General features: G+C 34.4%; 1 protein-coding gene across 1 annotated transcript; it reads left to right on the top strand.

The window, feature by feature from the left end:
* The first annotated feature begins 3,560 nt into the window (after positions 1 to 3,560).
* LOC108453136 (aminopeptidase M1-like) lies at positions 3,561 to 9,781 on the top strand. Its single transcript, XM_053027466.1, has 18 exons — positions 3,561 to 3,873; positions 4,203 to 4,305; positions 4,595 to 4,781; positions 4,862 to 4,955; positions 5,484 to 5,637; positions 5,792 to 5,896; positions 5,993 to 6,109; positions 6,358 to 6,471; positions 6,678 to 6,860; positions 6,945 to 7,245; positions 7,437 to 7,558; positions 7,640 to 7,737; positions 7,862 to 8,039; positions 8,154 to 8,265; positions 8,383 to 8,450; positions 8,644 to 8,721; positions 8,869 to 8,943; positions 9,445 to 9,781. The coding sequence occupies exons 1-18, from the start codon at positions 3,620 to 3,622 to the stop codon at positions 9,448 to 9,450; spliced, it is 2,349 nt and encodes a 782-aa protein (XP_052883426.1). The 5' UTR covers positions 3,561 to 3,619; the 3' UTR covers positions 9,451 to 9,781.
* The last annotated feature ends 2,626 nt before the right edge of the window (positions 9,782 to 12,407 follow it).

The raw sequence follows: 12,407 nt of genomic DNA, 5'->3' as shown, positions 1-12,407 counted from the left end.
AGGTTAATTTTATAAAAAAGCGCACTCCAGCAATAAAAGAATATTTTTCCCATCAATCCAAAAGGTACTTAGCAACAAATTTTTCGTTGTAACATTTCCTTCTTGTCAGCTTACAATAGTTGTAGTACATGAAGTTGCTCACCAATGGTTCGGCAATCTTGTAACAATGGAATGGTGGACTCATTTTTGGCTTAACGAAGGTTTTGTAACATGGATAAATTTAAACTTTGAAGTATATTGTATAAGGAAATACTACACAAGTGGATATATAGTAATTTAAATATGTCGATCCACTCATGTTATAATCTTCTACATTTTATGTTTTCATTCTATCATTTAATTTATGTTCTTCACATTGGCAAATCCTCTCCTCAGGCCGGCCCGGTGTGAATGGGTGTGATATATACCTAAATGCTACTCTTTTCTTTGCCCCTTGGACAGCTAGCGAACTTACAAACAAATAGTAAACTTAAACTATCAATTATATTACATCCATCTCCACATAGAAGTGTTGGAAAAGAAAGCCATCTGAGAGGCAGAGGTTTACTATCAATTTTATCTCTCTGTGTGCACTTTTGCCAAGGCAAGACCACATATATAATCTCTGCAGTATCTTCCATCAGAACCCCAAATCGGCAACGAATATGTCCTTTAGACTTTTAAATAAATGGACGAATACTCAAAAATAGGTGGAAACCCGGCTTAAGCTGGTTGTATTTGTGTTCAATTCACAGGCTTTTTTTATAAAATTAATCTAAAAATTTAATTAATTATATAAATGACTATTTTTTTATAAGACACGTAAATGACTTAAAATCTACAGTGAAATTTAGTATAGCCAAAGAGTTTGATGCCACCAACAGATCACGTTAGCAATCATGTAAAAGAAAATATTACAAATTTTAAAAAAAATGGGCAGACTTTAAAAAAAAAATTCATTTTCTAGTGGAGCCAAAAAAATTGGCGCCACCAGTTTCCAAAGCTGCAATGTGATTTTTTTAAAATTTTAAAATTTTAAATATATTAAAAAATCTTTTTATCTTTACCTATTAAAAATATTTTAAAATTTTAAAATTAGTTATACTTTTAATTTTTTAATATGTTCAAAATTTTAATATATTTAAATATATTAAGTATATTAAAATTTAAAATTAATTATACTCAACATTTTCTTTAACATTTTAAAATTTTAATATATTCAATATATTTTTAAATATATTGAAATTTTAAATATATTAAAATTTTAATATATTTAATCTATTTTTAATAGTAAAGAGAAAAATATTTTAATATATTTAAAATTTTTAAAATTTAAAATTTTAAATATAAAATGTTAAAGAAAATGTTGAGTATAACTAATTTTAATTTTTAGTATACTTTTAATAGGTAAAGACAAAAAGATTGTTTAATATATTTAAAATTTCAAAAAATTTAAAGAAAAAAGAACCTCTTTGGGAAAAGGGTGCCAGCTTTGAAAATTGACGGGGTCAATTTATTTAGCTCTATAAAAAATAGAAATTATTTTTAAAGTTTTTTATTTTTTTAAAATTATAATATTTTTTTAATATTTATATAGGTAGGATTATTTTACATAGCTTCATTAAAAAAAATTATTCTAATTACTGATGTGGCATGCTTTCATTATAGATTTTAAATTATTTACGTGTTTAATTAAAAAATAAATTATTTATGTAATTAATTAAATTTTTTGAATTAATTTTATAAAAACCCCGCAGTGTGATTTTGGGAGATTTCGTTTGCTCTGCAAGGTAGCCAGAGCCAGCCAGTTTTTCACTAAATAGGCATGATAGTTTTCAACTGCAGAAAAGTAGTGCGGAGAACTAGTCAGAATTGTGCCTGCCATCCAATTCGTGACGCATGGCGAGATTCCTATCTACGCTCTATCATCTTATACTTGAATGATTTCTCTACCTTTATCCTATTTTTCTTGTAATTATTGAACATTTGTCTCAACTACTGCGCTCAAAATAATTTAGCTATTTTAGTTATTTTAAATTTGTTGCTGATTTTTAGGATTTATTGATTATGAATCTTTTAGTTCCTTATTTTTAGTCATTGATTGTTGAATTTTTACTCTAAGTATTAGTTTTCCAGTTCAATAAAAAATACACTTTCCATAAAAAAATTAGTTTTACTTTATTCTTGTCTTTGTTGTTTTTTCTTTTCCTGGAAGTTTTCTCAAAAACTTCAACAATTTGATATAAGAACCATCTTCTTAAAGGGACATATCATTGAGAGGATTTTTTTTTTTTTCTTTTATGGATTTAGAAACCTTTTTCACTGCACTTACTCCACCTATTTTCAATTGGGAAGGCTATTATGTATGGGTAGTGAGGATGGAGGTTCATTGGAGACAAATGATATTTGGGAAGCTGTTGAGGAATACTACGAAGTTCCTCCTTGCCTGCAAATCCAAGCATGGTGCAACTAAAGAATCATAAGGAGAAGAAAACAAAAAAGTCCAAGGCTAGAACTATATTATTTACTGCAGACTCACCAGAAATCTTTGTTAGAATTATGGCAAAAAGAAATCAGCATTTGAAGTTTAGAATTTCTTGAAGGAAGAATATGAAGGAGATGTAAGGAAAGGAAATGCACATTCTCAACTTAATAAGAGAATTTGAACTTTAGAATATGAAAGACTCCATGATAGTCAAAATAATTTAGTTATTTTTAGGTATTTTCATTTTGGTGTTGACTTTTAGAGATTTATCGTTTATGAATGTTTTAGTTGTTTTAGTTATTGGTTGTTGAATTTTGTTTGATGTATAAGTGTTAGTTTTTTAGTTCAATAAAAAATACACTTTCCATCAAAATTTATTTCTACTTTGTTCTTGTCTTTATTGTTTTTTTATAGCAAATTTTCTTAAAAACTCCAACAAAAACAATCGCTCAACTTTCATGTTCCATAAAGACTTATATGATGAAAGATTGCTTGACAAAATTGTTTCAATAATTTTGTGGCAGCGGACCTCCACCCATGTAACACTATAGATGGCGCATTTCATTCTGCGATTTGGGGTGAACTCCAGGGTGTTTTGTGGTTGAATGGATTAATTAAAGCGTCTAAGCCATGGATTTAAGACGATGACATCATTGTCTAACTGAAGCATTGGAAACAAACGGTAGTAATAAGTTCTGTTTGTTGTGGTTGAATGGATTAAAGCATCTAAGCCTGGGATTTAAGACAACGATATCATTGACATGAATGATAATGCAATTAATGGCAAATGCAAATGGATTGTGGGTAGATTGTGACTCCATAAAAAATTGGGCAGGCCGAAGGTTTAATTGGTTTAATATTAATCAAGTAGCATGCCGTGGTCAGCAGCTACTAGTGACCATTCATAGTCCCGGTTCATGTCTCTTTCTGACTTGGTTTTTCTACCTTTTTAGTCACCCCTTTTGCATAAAAACAAGGAGCTGATAAAGATTTCAAGTAAAAGCCAATAGCTTTAAAACGTTAACTACTAAAGTGGGAAAAATTTTCCACACAACATTGCTATATAAATCTCTCTTCATTTCTCCAACATATCGTCTCATTCTCACATTTCATATAACTCGATTAGGAAGAAAGGAGGAAAGTTGGGATTTAGAAATGGATCAAAAACAGAACATAGAACAGTTCAAAGGCCAACCAAGGCTACCAAAATTTGCCATCCCAAAACGTTATGATCTTTATCTCAAACTTGATCTCTCTGCCTGTACTTTTTCTGGTTCAGTTCATATTAATCTCAGCATCGTGGAAACAACTAAGTTCATAGTCCTAAATGCTTGTGAACTTGTTGTCCACGAAGTCTTTTTCACCACCTCTCTCAATCATCTAAGTCATACTTGCCTGGTAATCTTAAGGTCTGATCGTTATTTGATTTGATTGATGATTTTTCATTTAGGGTTATTTTTTTGGCAGAGATTTACACCGTGTGATGTAGTTTTGAATGGCAATGATGAGATACTTATGTTGGGATTTGAGCAAGTGCTTGCTACTGGTGAAGGAGTGTTAAGTATATAGTTTTCTGGGGCTCTTAATGAGCAGTTGAAAGGCCTTTACAAATGGTGCTGTGTTTCTTTTATTAACTTCCAATGTTCTGTTTTGACCTGAAACTTTTTTTTTTTTTGTCTTTCATGTAGCTGTGAAAGTTATTTATTTCTCGTTCACTTTTGTCTTTTGCTGCTTACAGTACTTATGCTGGTAAAGGAGTAAGAAAGAATATGGCAGTCACCCAATTTGAAGCCCTGCAAGCAAGGCTGTGTTTTCCATGCTGGGATGAACCTGCTCTTAAGGTATGCTAAGGACTTCACCAATGCTTGAAGTAAATAGCTATGATGAAAATGAACCTACATAATAACTGGTACTACTTAAATTTCATGTTATGACCAGTGACCGACATAGATGCACTTGGAAAGATCTAGAAAGCATGATGACTGTATGTACCTTTTTTTTGGTTCAATTGAAAATAACTTTTAAGATACAAGATTCAACAAACATATTGATTTTATGCTTCTGCGTCAGCAAAGTGCCTAGAACAGAGATTTGTGTCCTACTATAGCATGACTGATCTTATTTTCACAGGCAACTTTTAAGATCACATTGGATTTGCCCTCGGAGTTGATTGCCTTGTCAAATATGCCAATCAATGATGAAAAGATCAATGGGAATGTTAAGACCGTTTACTTTGAGGAGTCTCCAAAAATGTCGACTTATTTGGTTGCTATTGCAGTTGGTTTATTCGATCATATTGAAGAAACAACAGCAGATGGTATGCATTTCAGCCGGATTCCATTTTTCTTTACTCTTTGATTAATAATTGCTTTAATACGTACTTTAACACTTAAATAGGAATTAAGGTTGGAGTATATTGCCCTGTTGGTAAGAGCGATGAAGGGAAGTTTGCACTAGAAGTTGCTGTTAAGTCACTTGATATATTTACTAGGTAAGTCACCCACTTGTCATCATTTCCTTTCATTTCAGGATACATAGACTTCAGCAATCAAATAAGCATGCAATGAAAAAAGAAGGATTATTTTATTGGAATTTTTTGTTCTACACCTACCTCAGTCCAGGAATTGCTTTAAAAATATGATCTTTTGAAGAACTTTAAACTTTTCATAGACAATGTCTTGAGGGTCTGTAAGATAAAGTCACATATCTAAAAGAGTATGAAGCTTTTCCACCCAGCAATCTCAGTGCCAAAACACAAAGGCACTATAAATGTCTTAGATTCATATTCTTTGTGGTTTTGAATAATTCAACCATCTCCTCAAACACTCACCTAACAGTGGATATATAATGAGGAACCTGCTTCCACTTGGTGGCTATCCTTTTGTCAATGATTTTTTTTACTTGTTAGCTGTTAGTGTCTGGTCATTGTCTGCAACCGGAATGTTAAACTCAATTTTCAATATCATTATTGTTTTGAACTGGTTTTTAACACTTATCACGGAGATTTTACCTTTTATAGGTACTTCTCGATGCCTTATCCACTCCCTAAGCTAGATATGGTTGCTGTCCCTGAATTTTTTGGTGGAGGTATGGAGAATTACGGTTTGATCGTATACCGTGAAAATGAGATACTTTACACTGATTCACACTCTACAGCTGCTAGAAAGCAGCGGGTAAGTTACATATTCTTTTCCAGAAAAGGGTAACTTTCAATAAATTATCTTCATCTACTAGCAGTAACTCCTGCAGTAAAAGAATATCACCCCCCCCCGGTCAATCCAACTGGTCCTTACCAACTTATTTTTTACTGTAACTTTTCCTTGTCAGCTTACAATAGTTGTAGCACATGAAGTTGCCCACCTATGGTTTGGCAATCTTGTAACAATGGAATGGTGGACTCATTTGTGGCTTAATGAAGGTTTTGCAACATGGGTAAATTTAAGTCCTGAAGTTTATTACGGTGGACATTTTAATAGATACAGCATCAATTTGTTACATGCATATCAATACATACAATATATTTTGCAGATTAGTTATATGGCTACTGATATCATGTTCCCTGAGTGGAAAATATGGACACAATTTCTCCAAGAAATTAATGGTGGCTTGCGTCTGGATGCACAGGAGAAATCACATCCAATTGAGGTGAGGAATAATCAGTTTTCCTCATATAACAGGTTGCTCATTAAAATTCAAACTCTAGTTTATGTTATAGCTCTATGTCAATAGTTATCCATATTCATTTTCAAAACAATCTCAGCACATGCTGAAAAATTAAATCCATAAATACGATGGAAGTTTCTAGTTCATAATTCAATAGGAATGTTCATGTTCATAGGTTCTTCTTACACAAGCAAAATATATCCTTCTTAAATTTATTAGAATTTGTGCAGATGGAGATTCAGCATGGTCACGAAGTTGATGAAGCATTTGATGCTATCGGCTATAAGAAGGGATCTGCAGTCATCAGGATGCTACAGGAATATATTGGGGATGAAATATTCCAGGTCAGTTCACATTTATGGAAAGGATGTTGGTTCCCGTGAAGGACAATATAATATGTTTTTCAGTTCTATGGAATCAGATTTTGGAGCGGTATATATGTAAACATGCATGCATGAGGCATGAACAGTTTTGAATTGGAAAATCTGGAAAGCAATATTTTAATAAGCCATAATTTCACTATGGCCTTGTAAATCTTTTCCAACCACAGAAATCTTTAAGCTTCTACATAAGAAGGTATGCTTGGAGCAACGCGAGGACAGAAGATTTGTGGAGTGTCCTTTCAGAGGTAACTGGCATTCAAGTAAACTCAATGATGGACAGCTGGACAAAGCAGAAGGGGTATCCAGTTATCTCAGTGAAATCCAAAGACCATATTTTGGAATTTGAGCAGGTTACCTGACATTAGCATTCTCTTCTTTACTTTCTACATTTTTAACATAAGTGTCAATGTCTGATAATTGCTCGGTATTTGCAGTCACAGTTCTTGTTGTCTGGCTTTCATGGTGATGGACAGTGGATTGTCCCAATAACTTTGTGCTTCGGTTCATACGACAGAATCAAGAGTTTTCTTTTGGAATCAAAATCTGAAAATCTGGATGCCTCTGAACTATTTCCCACTTCAGATGAACAGAATGAAGATGAATATGGTGAAGCGTCATGGATCAAGGTTAATATTGGGCAAAGTGGTTTCTACAGGGTAAAATATGGAGATGAACTCCATGCACGACTCAGGAAAGCTATAGAGAAAGGCTTCTTGTCAGTAACTGATAAATACGGTGAGTACTGTGTAATATTGATATTAGATATTTCTCTTTGTGAAGCATTCCTTTAATACAGGCATGGATGGTTTCGCTCCCTTGCTATGCGAAATATATTATAAGCACTAATGTTGACCTCTAAACCTTGTTCTGCAAAATGTTTTGATCAGTCAAACCACTATGATCAATTATATCAATCACGTTTTCAGGCATCCTCGATGACAGATATGCTCTTTGTGTGGCATGTGAACAATCATTATCATCTTTGCTTTTGTTGATGGATGTATACAGAAAAGAGAGCGATTACATCATTTTATCGAAACTTATCGATGTGAGCATATCTTTTCACCCAAGGTATCTAACCCACTTCATAAGAAGCATTATTTTTTTATTGATTCAATTTATGTGACAGGTTTGCTATAATGTTCTGGAGGTCTTGAGAGATGCTATCCCAGAATTAACAAATGCATTGAAAGAAATTTTCATCAACATCCTTCTATGTTCGGCCAAGTAAGAGATCTCACTAGACTGCACAAGCTACTAACACAGTGGTTTTATAGTGATTTAATTATTTCTCAAATTTGGATATTAAATTATAGTTGATTTTTTCATATATATAATGTATATAATTCAGAAAATTAGGTTGGGAATCCTTACCTGGTGAGAGTCATTTAACTGGTCTAATGAGGGGTGAGGTCTTGATGGCCCTGGCTGCTTTTGACCATGCTAAAACTCATGAACAAGCAATGCATCGCTTTCAGTCATTCTTGGATGATAGAAGCACTGAACTCCTTTCACCAGACACTAAAAGGGTGAATAAAAATGGAAACTTTTATATGTTATTTCCTTTTTCCTATGAACCCTTTTCGATATATATATATATATATGATCTGTAATGTAAAATAATGTGATAGCTGCCTCAACAGGCTGCCTACATTGCTGTTATGAGGAACGCTAACACAAGTAGAGATGGTTTTGAGTCCCTCTTGAAGGTTTATAGAGAAGCTGATGCTGTTCAAGAAAAAGAACATGTTTTACGTGAGATTTTGATTATCTTAAAGAGTTAACAGATTCAGACTTTATCAGTGTTTCTCATTCCCTTATTCACATTAATTCTTATGTGAATTTCCTGTTCTATATTTTACTTCAACGTAGGTACGATGGCATCCACTCCCAGTCCAGATATTCTTCTGGAAGTTCTGAACTTTTTTATATCTAAAGAGGTATTAATGAATTTGGTTTAGTTTCTTTCTTTATTAGATGGCAACAAAAAGGATTGAAAATGTTGGGATTTGAATCTAGAACTTGTAGGTGCCACTCTTTAAGTGTGTTTGCATGAACAAACTGAGCAGAACCTGGAGTTTTGTTGGAGCTTTTTGACAGATAATAGTTTTAACATTTTTCTTTTCCTAAAAGGTTCGAGATCAAGATATCGTTTATGGACTTCCTGGAATAAGCTTAGAAGGGCATGAAATAGCATGGAGGTGGATGAAGGTATGCTGTTCATGGCTGTTAAGAATCTCATAGAAATGGCTATCATCTTTTATATAATTGATCAAATGCTGTTCATGGCTGTTAAGAATCTCATAGGAATGGCTATCATCTTTTCTATAATTGATCAAGTCGTTTGAATGAATGCAGGAGAACTGGAACTTCATCGTAAACAAGTATAATGGAGGGCTCCTCACACATTTTATTCGTGACATTATATCACCGGTAAGGAAGTAAAACCTGATAAAATAATGAATGACACATTATTTACAAATAGAACTTACCGAAGAGCTACAATTGTTTATCTTAACCAGACTTGAAGAGTACCGGGTAGGCGTATGTGTCCTATATGCGGGTGCTCAATCTTTTCAAAGTTCTTCATATATTTGAATGATCATATCCTATAGCCCGACATGAGTTCTTTAGGGAAAATGAAAGCCAAGAACACACAATCAACCAGCTTGTTCGAATAGCTGCAACGGCCTAGGGATGATATGATAAACTAATTAAGAATATTACCTCGGAAAGTTTTCTTCTGCTGAGACATATTGAGGGATTGTCTTTGATCATATTAGTATCAAAAGAACATCGTGAAACTTGGTCACCATATCTGAAAACTTTTCGTGTTTTATTGACAAAATCCTAATTGATCGATGAATGATTTTCCGAAATTTGAATTATAAGGGTAAACTGACCCTGTCATATCTTCACATGGCAATTTTGCAGCAATGAGAAAGCTGATGAGGTTGAAGAATTTTGGAAAGCCGTGTGACTTCTTCATTTGCAATGAATTTGAAGCAAACATTGAGCAGGTTCGGATCAAAGCAAGGCTGGTTGAAAGTATAAAGCAGGAGCGGCAACCTCTTCAAGACCTACTCAAGCAATTAGTTTGTAAGGGATGATAACTTCGGCTGTTATCTCAATGTATAATATATTTATATGTGCTAAAGCATAAAGGCTTGACATTTTGTCTGATATCATGTTTTGTGGGTTAAGATTGAAAGCAGGAATGCCTGGAAAGCATTGTCCAAGAATAACAATTTTGTTTCAAGCTTTCTAACAATCTGCTGTGGTGCTCAGGGGAAAACGATTTCCAATTGGGGTAAACCCCAGTATTTAAACATTCTCTTCTCAAACCGGGTCTATACAAACTGAACCAGCGGAAAATTACTGTAGGTATATGTTCTGCTTGTTTTTATCAGATTGGATTAATTAAAGCGCCTTAGACAGGCACGCTATAACAAAAATATTGGGCCTGGGAGAAGGGTTTAATTTTTTGATATTTAACCAAGTGGCATGGCGAAGCCTACCAGACACCAGCCACTGGCAGGCAATCTATAATTCCGGTTTATGTCTCTGCCTGACTTGATCTTTCTACCATTTTAGTAGCTCCTTTTTCATAAACCAAGGACCACATAAAGCTTGAAATGTGCAAGTAACAGCCAATAGCTTTAAAACGTGTAAGCACTAAGAACTTAAAAGGGCTTATTACATTTGTTAGAATTAAGTGACCCAAATTCTTATTTAAATAAAATACGATGGAAAATAAAATAAAAGTAAAATCCATATAGAACTAGACTTCTTTTATTTTATTTTAGAATAAGGTTTTTAAACCTTATTAAACTCCATCTATTTTATATTGATTAGGATAAGGTGTTTCAATCCTACTAGAATATGGCTTTGCAAGCCTATAAATAGACATAGTCTATTCCTCTTGTATTTGAGTAAAAATTTTTCGACATAGTGAATTTTCTTCTCCTCTGCCCGTGGTTTTTTTCCCGAAAGGGTTTCACGTAAAATTTATGTGTTCTTTATTTTATTTATTTTATTCTATTTTATTTTTCACAAATTGGTATCGAGCTTAGGGTTATTCATCTCGATCACGGTAATGGCGTCTTTGAAGTATGAAATTCATTGTTGGATCGCAACACCGATTTGCGTTGTGGCAAATTAAGATGCAAGCGTTCTTGCAGATGGATCTAGAGGATGCCTGCTAGGATAGATAAGATGCCTTCGACATTAACAGATGAAGAGAAGAAGCGTAAGGATCGAAAGGCATTAACACAATTACATCGCATTTGTCCAACGAAATTTTGCAGGATGTGATGAAAGAGAAAAGCGCATTGCATTATGGAAGAGGCTAGAACAAATATGTATGTCGAAAACTCTAACAAGCAAGTTGCATATGAAGCGGCGTCTTTATGCTCATCGTTTGGAGGAAGGTGCGTCAGACACGAACACTTAATGTGTTTAAAGAAATTCTCTCAAACTTGGAGGCCATGGAGGTTCAAGATGATAAGGAAGATCTAGGGTTGATTCTACTTTGTTCGTTGCCCGTCTTATTCAACCTTTAGAGACACGATTTTATATAGCCGAGTCTCTCACAGTTGATGAGGTTTATGATTCTTTAACCTCGTATGATAAGATGAAGCATCTTGTGGTTAAACCCAACTCTCGGGGAGAGGGTCTCATTGTTCGTGGGAGACAAGACCGGAATGTTGATGATGATCGTGGTAGAACACGAGAACGGAATCCTCGTGGTAAATCTAAGGGTAGATCGAAATCTTCAAACAGAGGTAAAACTTGCAACTTCGCAAGAAGAAAGGGCACATTAAATCTGAAGTGCTATAAGCTACAAAATAAGATTAAAAGGAGGTGCGAATCAAAAGGAAAACAACGGAAAATTCGGTGAAGGCGATGTTGTAGAAGACTACGGCGATGGTGAACTTCTAGTTGCTTCATCAATGATTCTAAAGTAAGCGAGAGTGGATACTTGATTCAGTTGCACCTTCCACATGAGTCCCAATCGGGATTGGTTTACAACTTATGAAACGAGATCTGAAGGTGTTGTTTTGATGGGAAATAATGCTTCATGTAAAATCGCGGTGTTGGAACAATTAAAGTTAAGATGTTTGATGGAGTTGTCGAACACTTAGTGACGTGCGGCATGTTCCGAATTGAAAAGAAATTTAATTTCGTTGAGTACTCTTGATTCAAAAGTGCACAGATACACGGTGAAAGTGGGGTTTTAAAGATTTCAAAGGGTCCCTTGTTGTGATGAAAGGGCAAAGAAAGATTGCCAAGTTATATGTTTCTGAGGTTCTATCATATCTTGGTGATGCAATTGTCGCTTCCTCTTCCTTGTCAGATGATGATATTACTAAACTTTGGCATATGCGCCTAGGGCATATGAGTGAGAATGGCATGGCAGAATTAAGCAAAAGAGGACTTCTTAATGGGCAAGGAATTTGCAAACTGAATTTCTGTGAGCACCGTGTTTTTGGGAAGCAAAAGAGAGTTCGATTCACTAGAGGAATCCATAACACGAAGGAAGCGTTGGAGTATATCCATTCGATCTGTGGGGCCGTCCGAGTGCCTTCGAGAGGTGGAGCTAATTATATGCTAACCTTTATTGATGATTTTTCCAGAAAAGTTTGGGCGTTCTTCCTGAAGCAGAAAAGCGATGTGTTTTCCACATTTAAGTCTTGGAAAATTATGATTGAAAAACAGACGGGAAAACAGATAAAATACCTCCGTACAGACAATGGCTTAGAGTTCGCTCGATGAGTTTAATAGATTGTGCAAGTCGAAGGATCATGAGACACTTGACGGTTCGTCATACTCCACAACAAAAGCGGCGTTGCGAGCGAATGAACGAACGATCATGGAGAAGGTTCGATGTATGTTGT

This window comes from Gossypium arboreum, chromosome 5, assembly GCF_025698485.1.
Source record: "Gossypium arboreum isolate Shixiya-1 chromosome 5, ASM2569848v2, whole genome shotgun sequence".
In the NCBI taxonomy this organism is placed as follows: domain Eukaryota; kingdom Viridiplantae; phylum Streptophyta; class Magnoliopsida; order Malvales; family Malvaceae; genus Gossypium; species Gossypium arboreum.
This window is presented reverse-complemented; position numbering and strand designations above follow the sequence as displayed.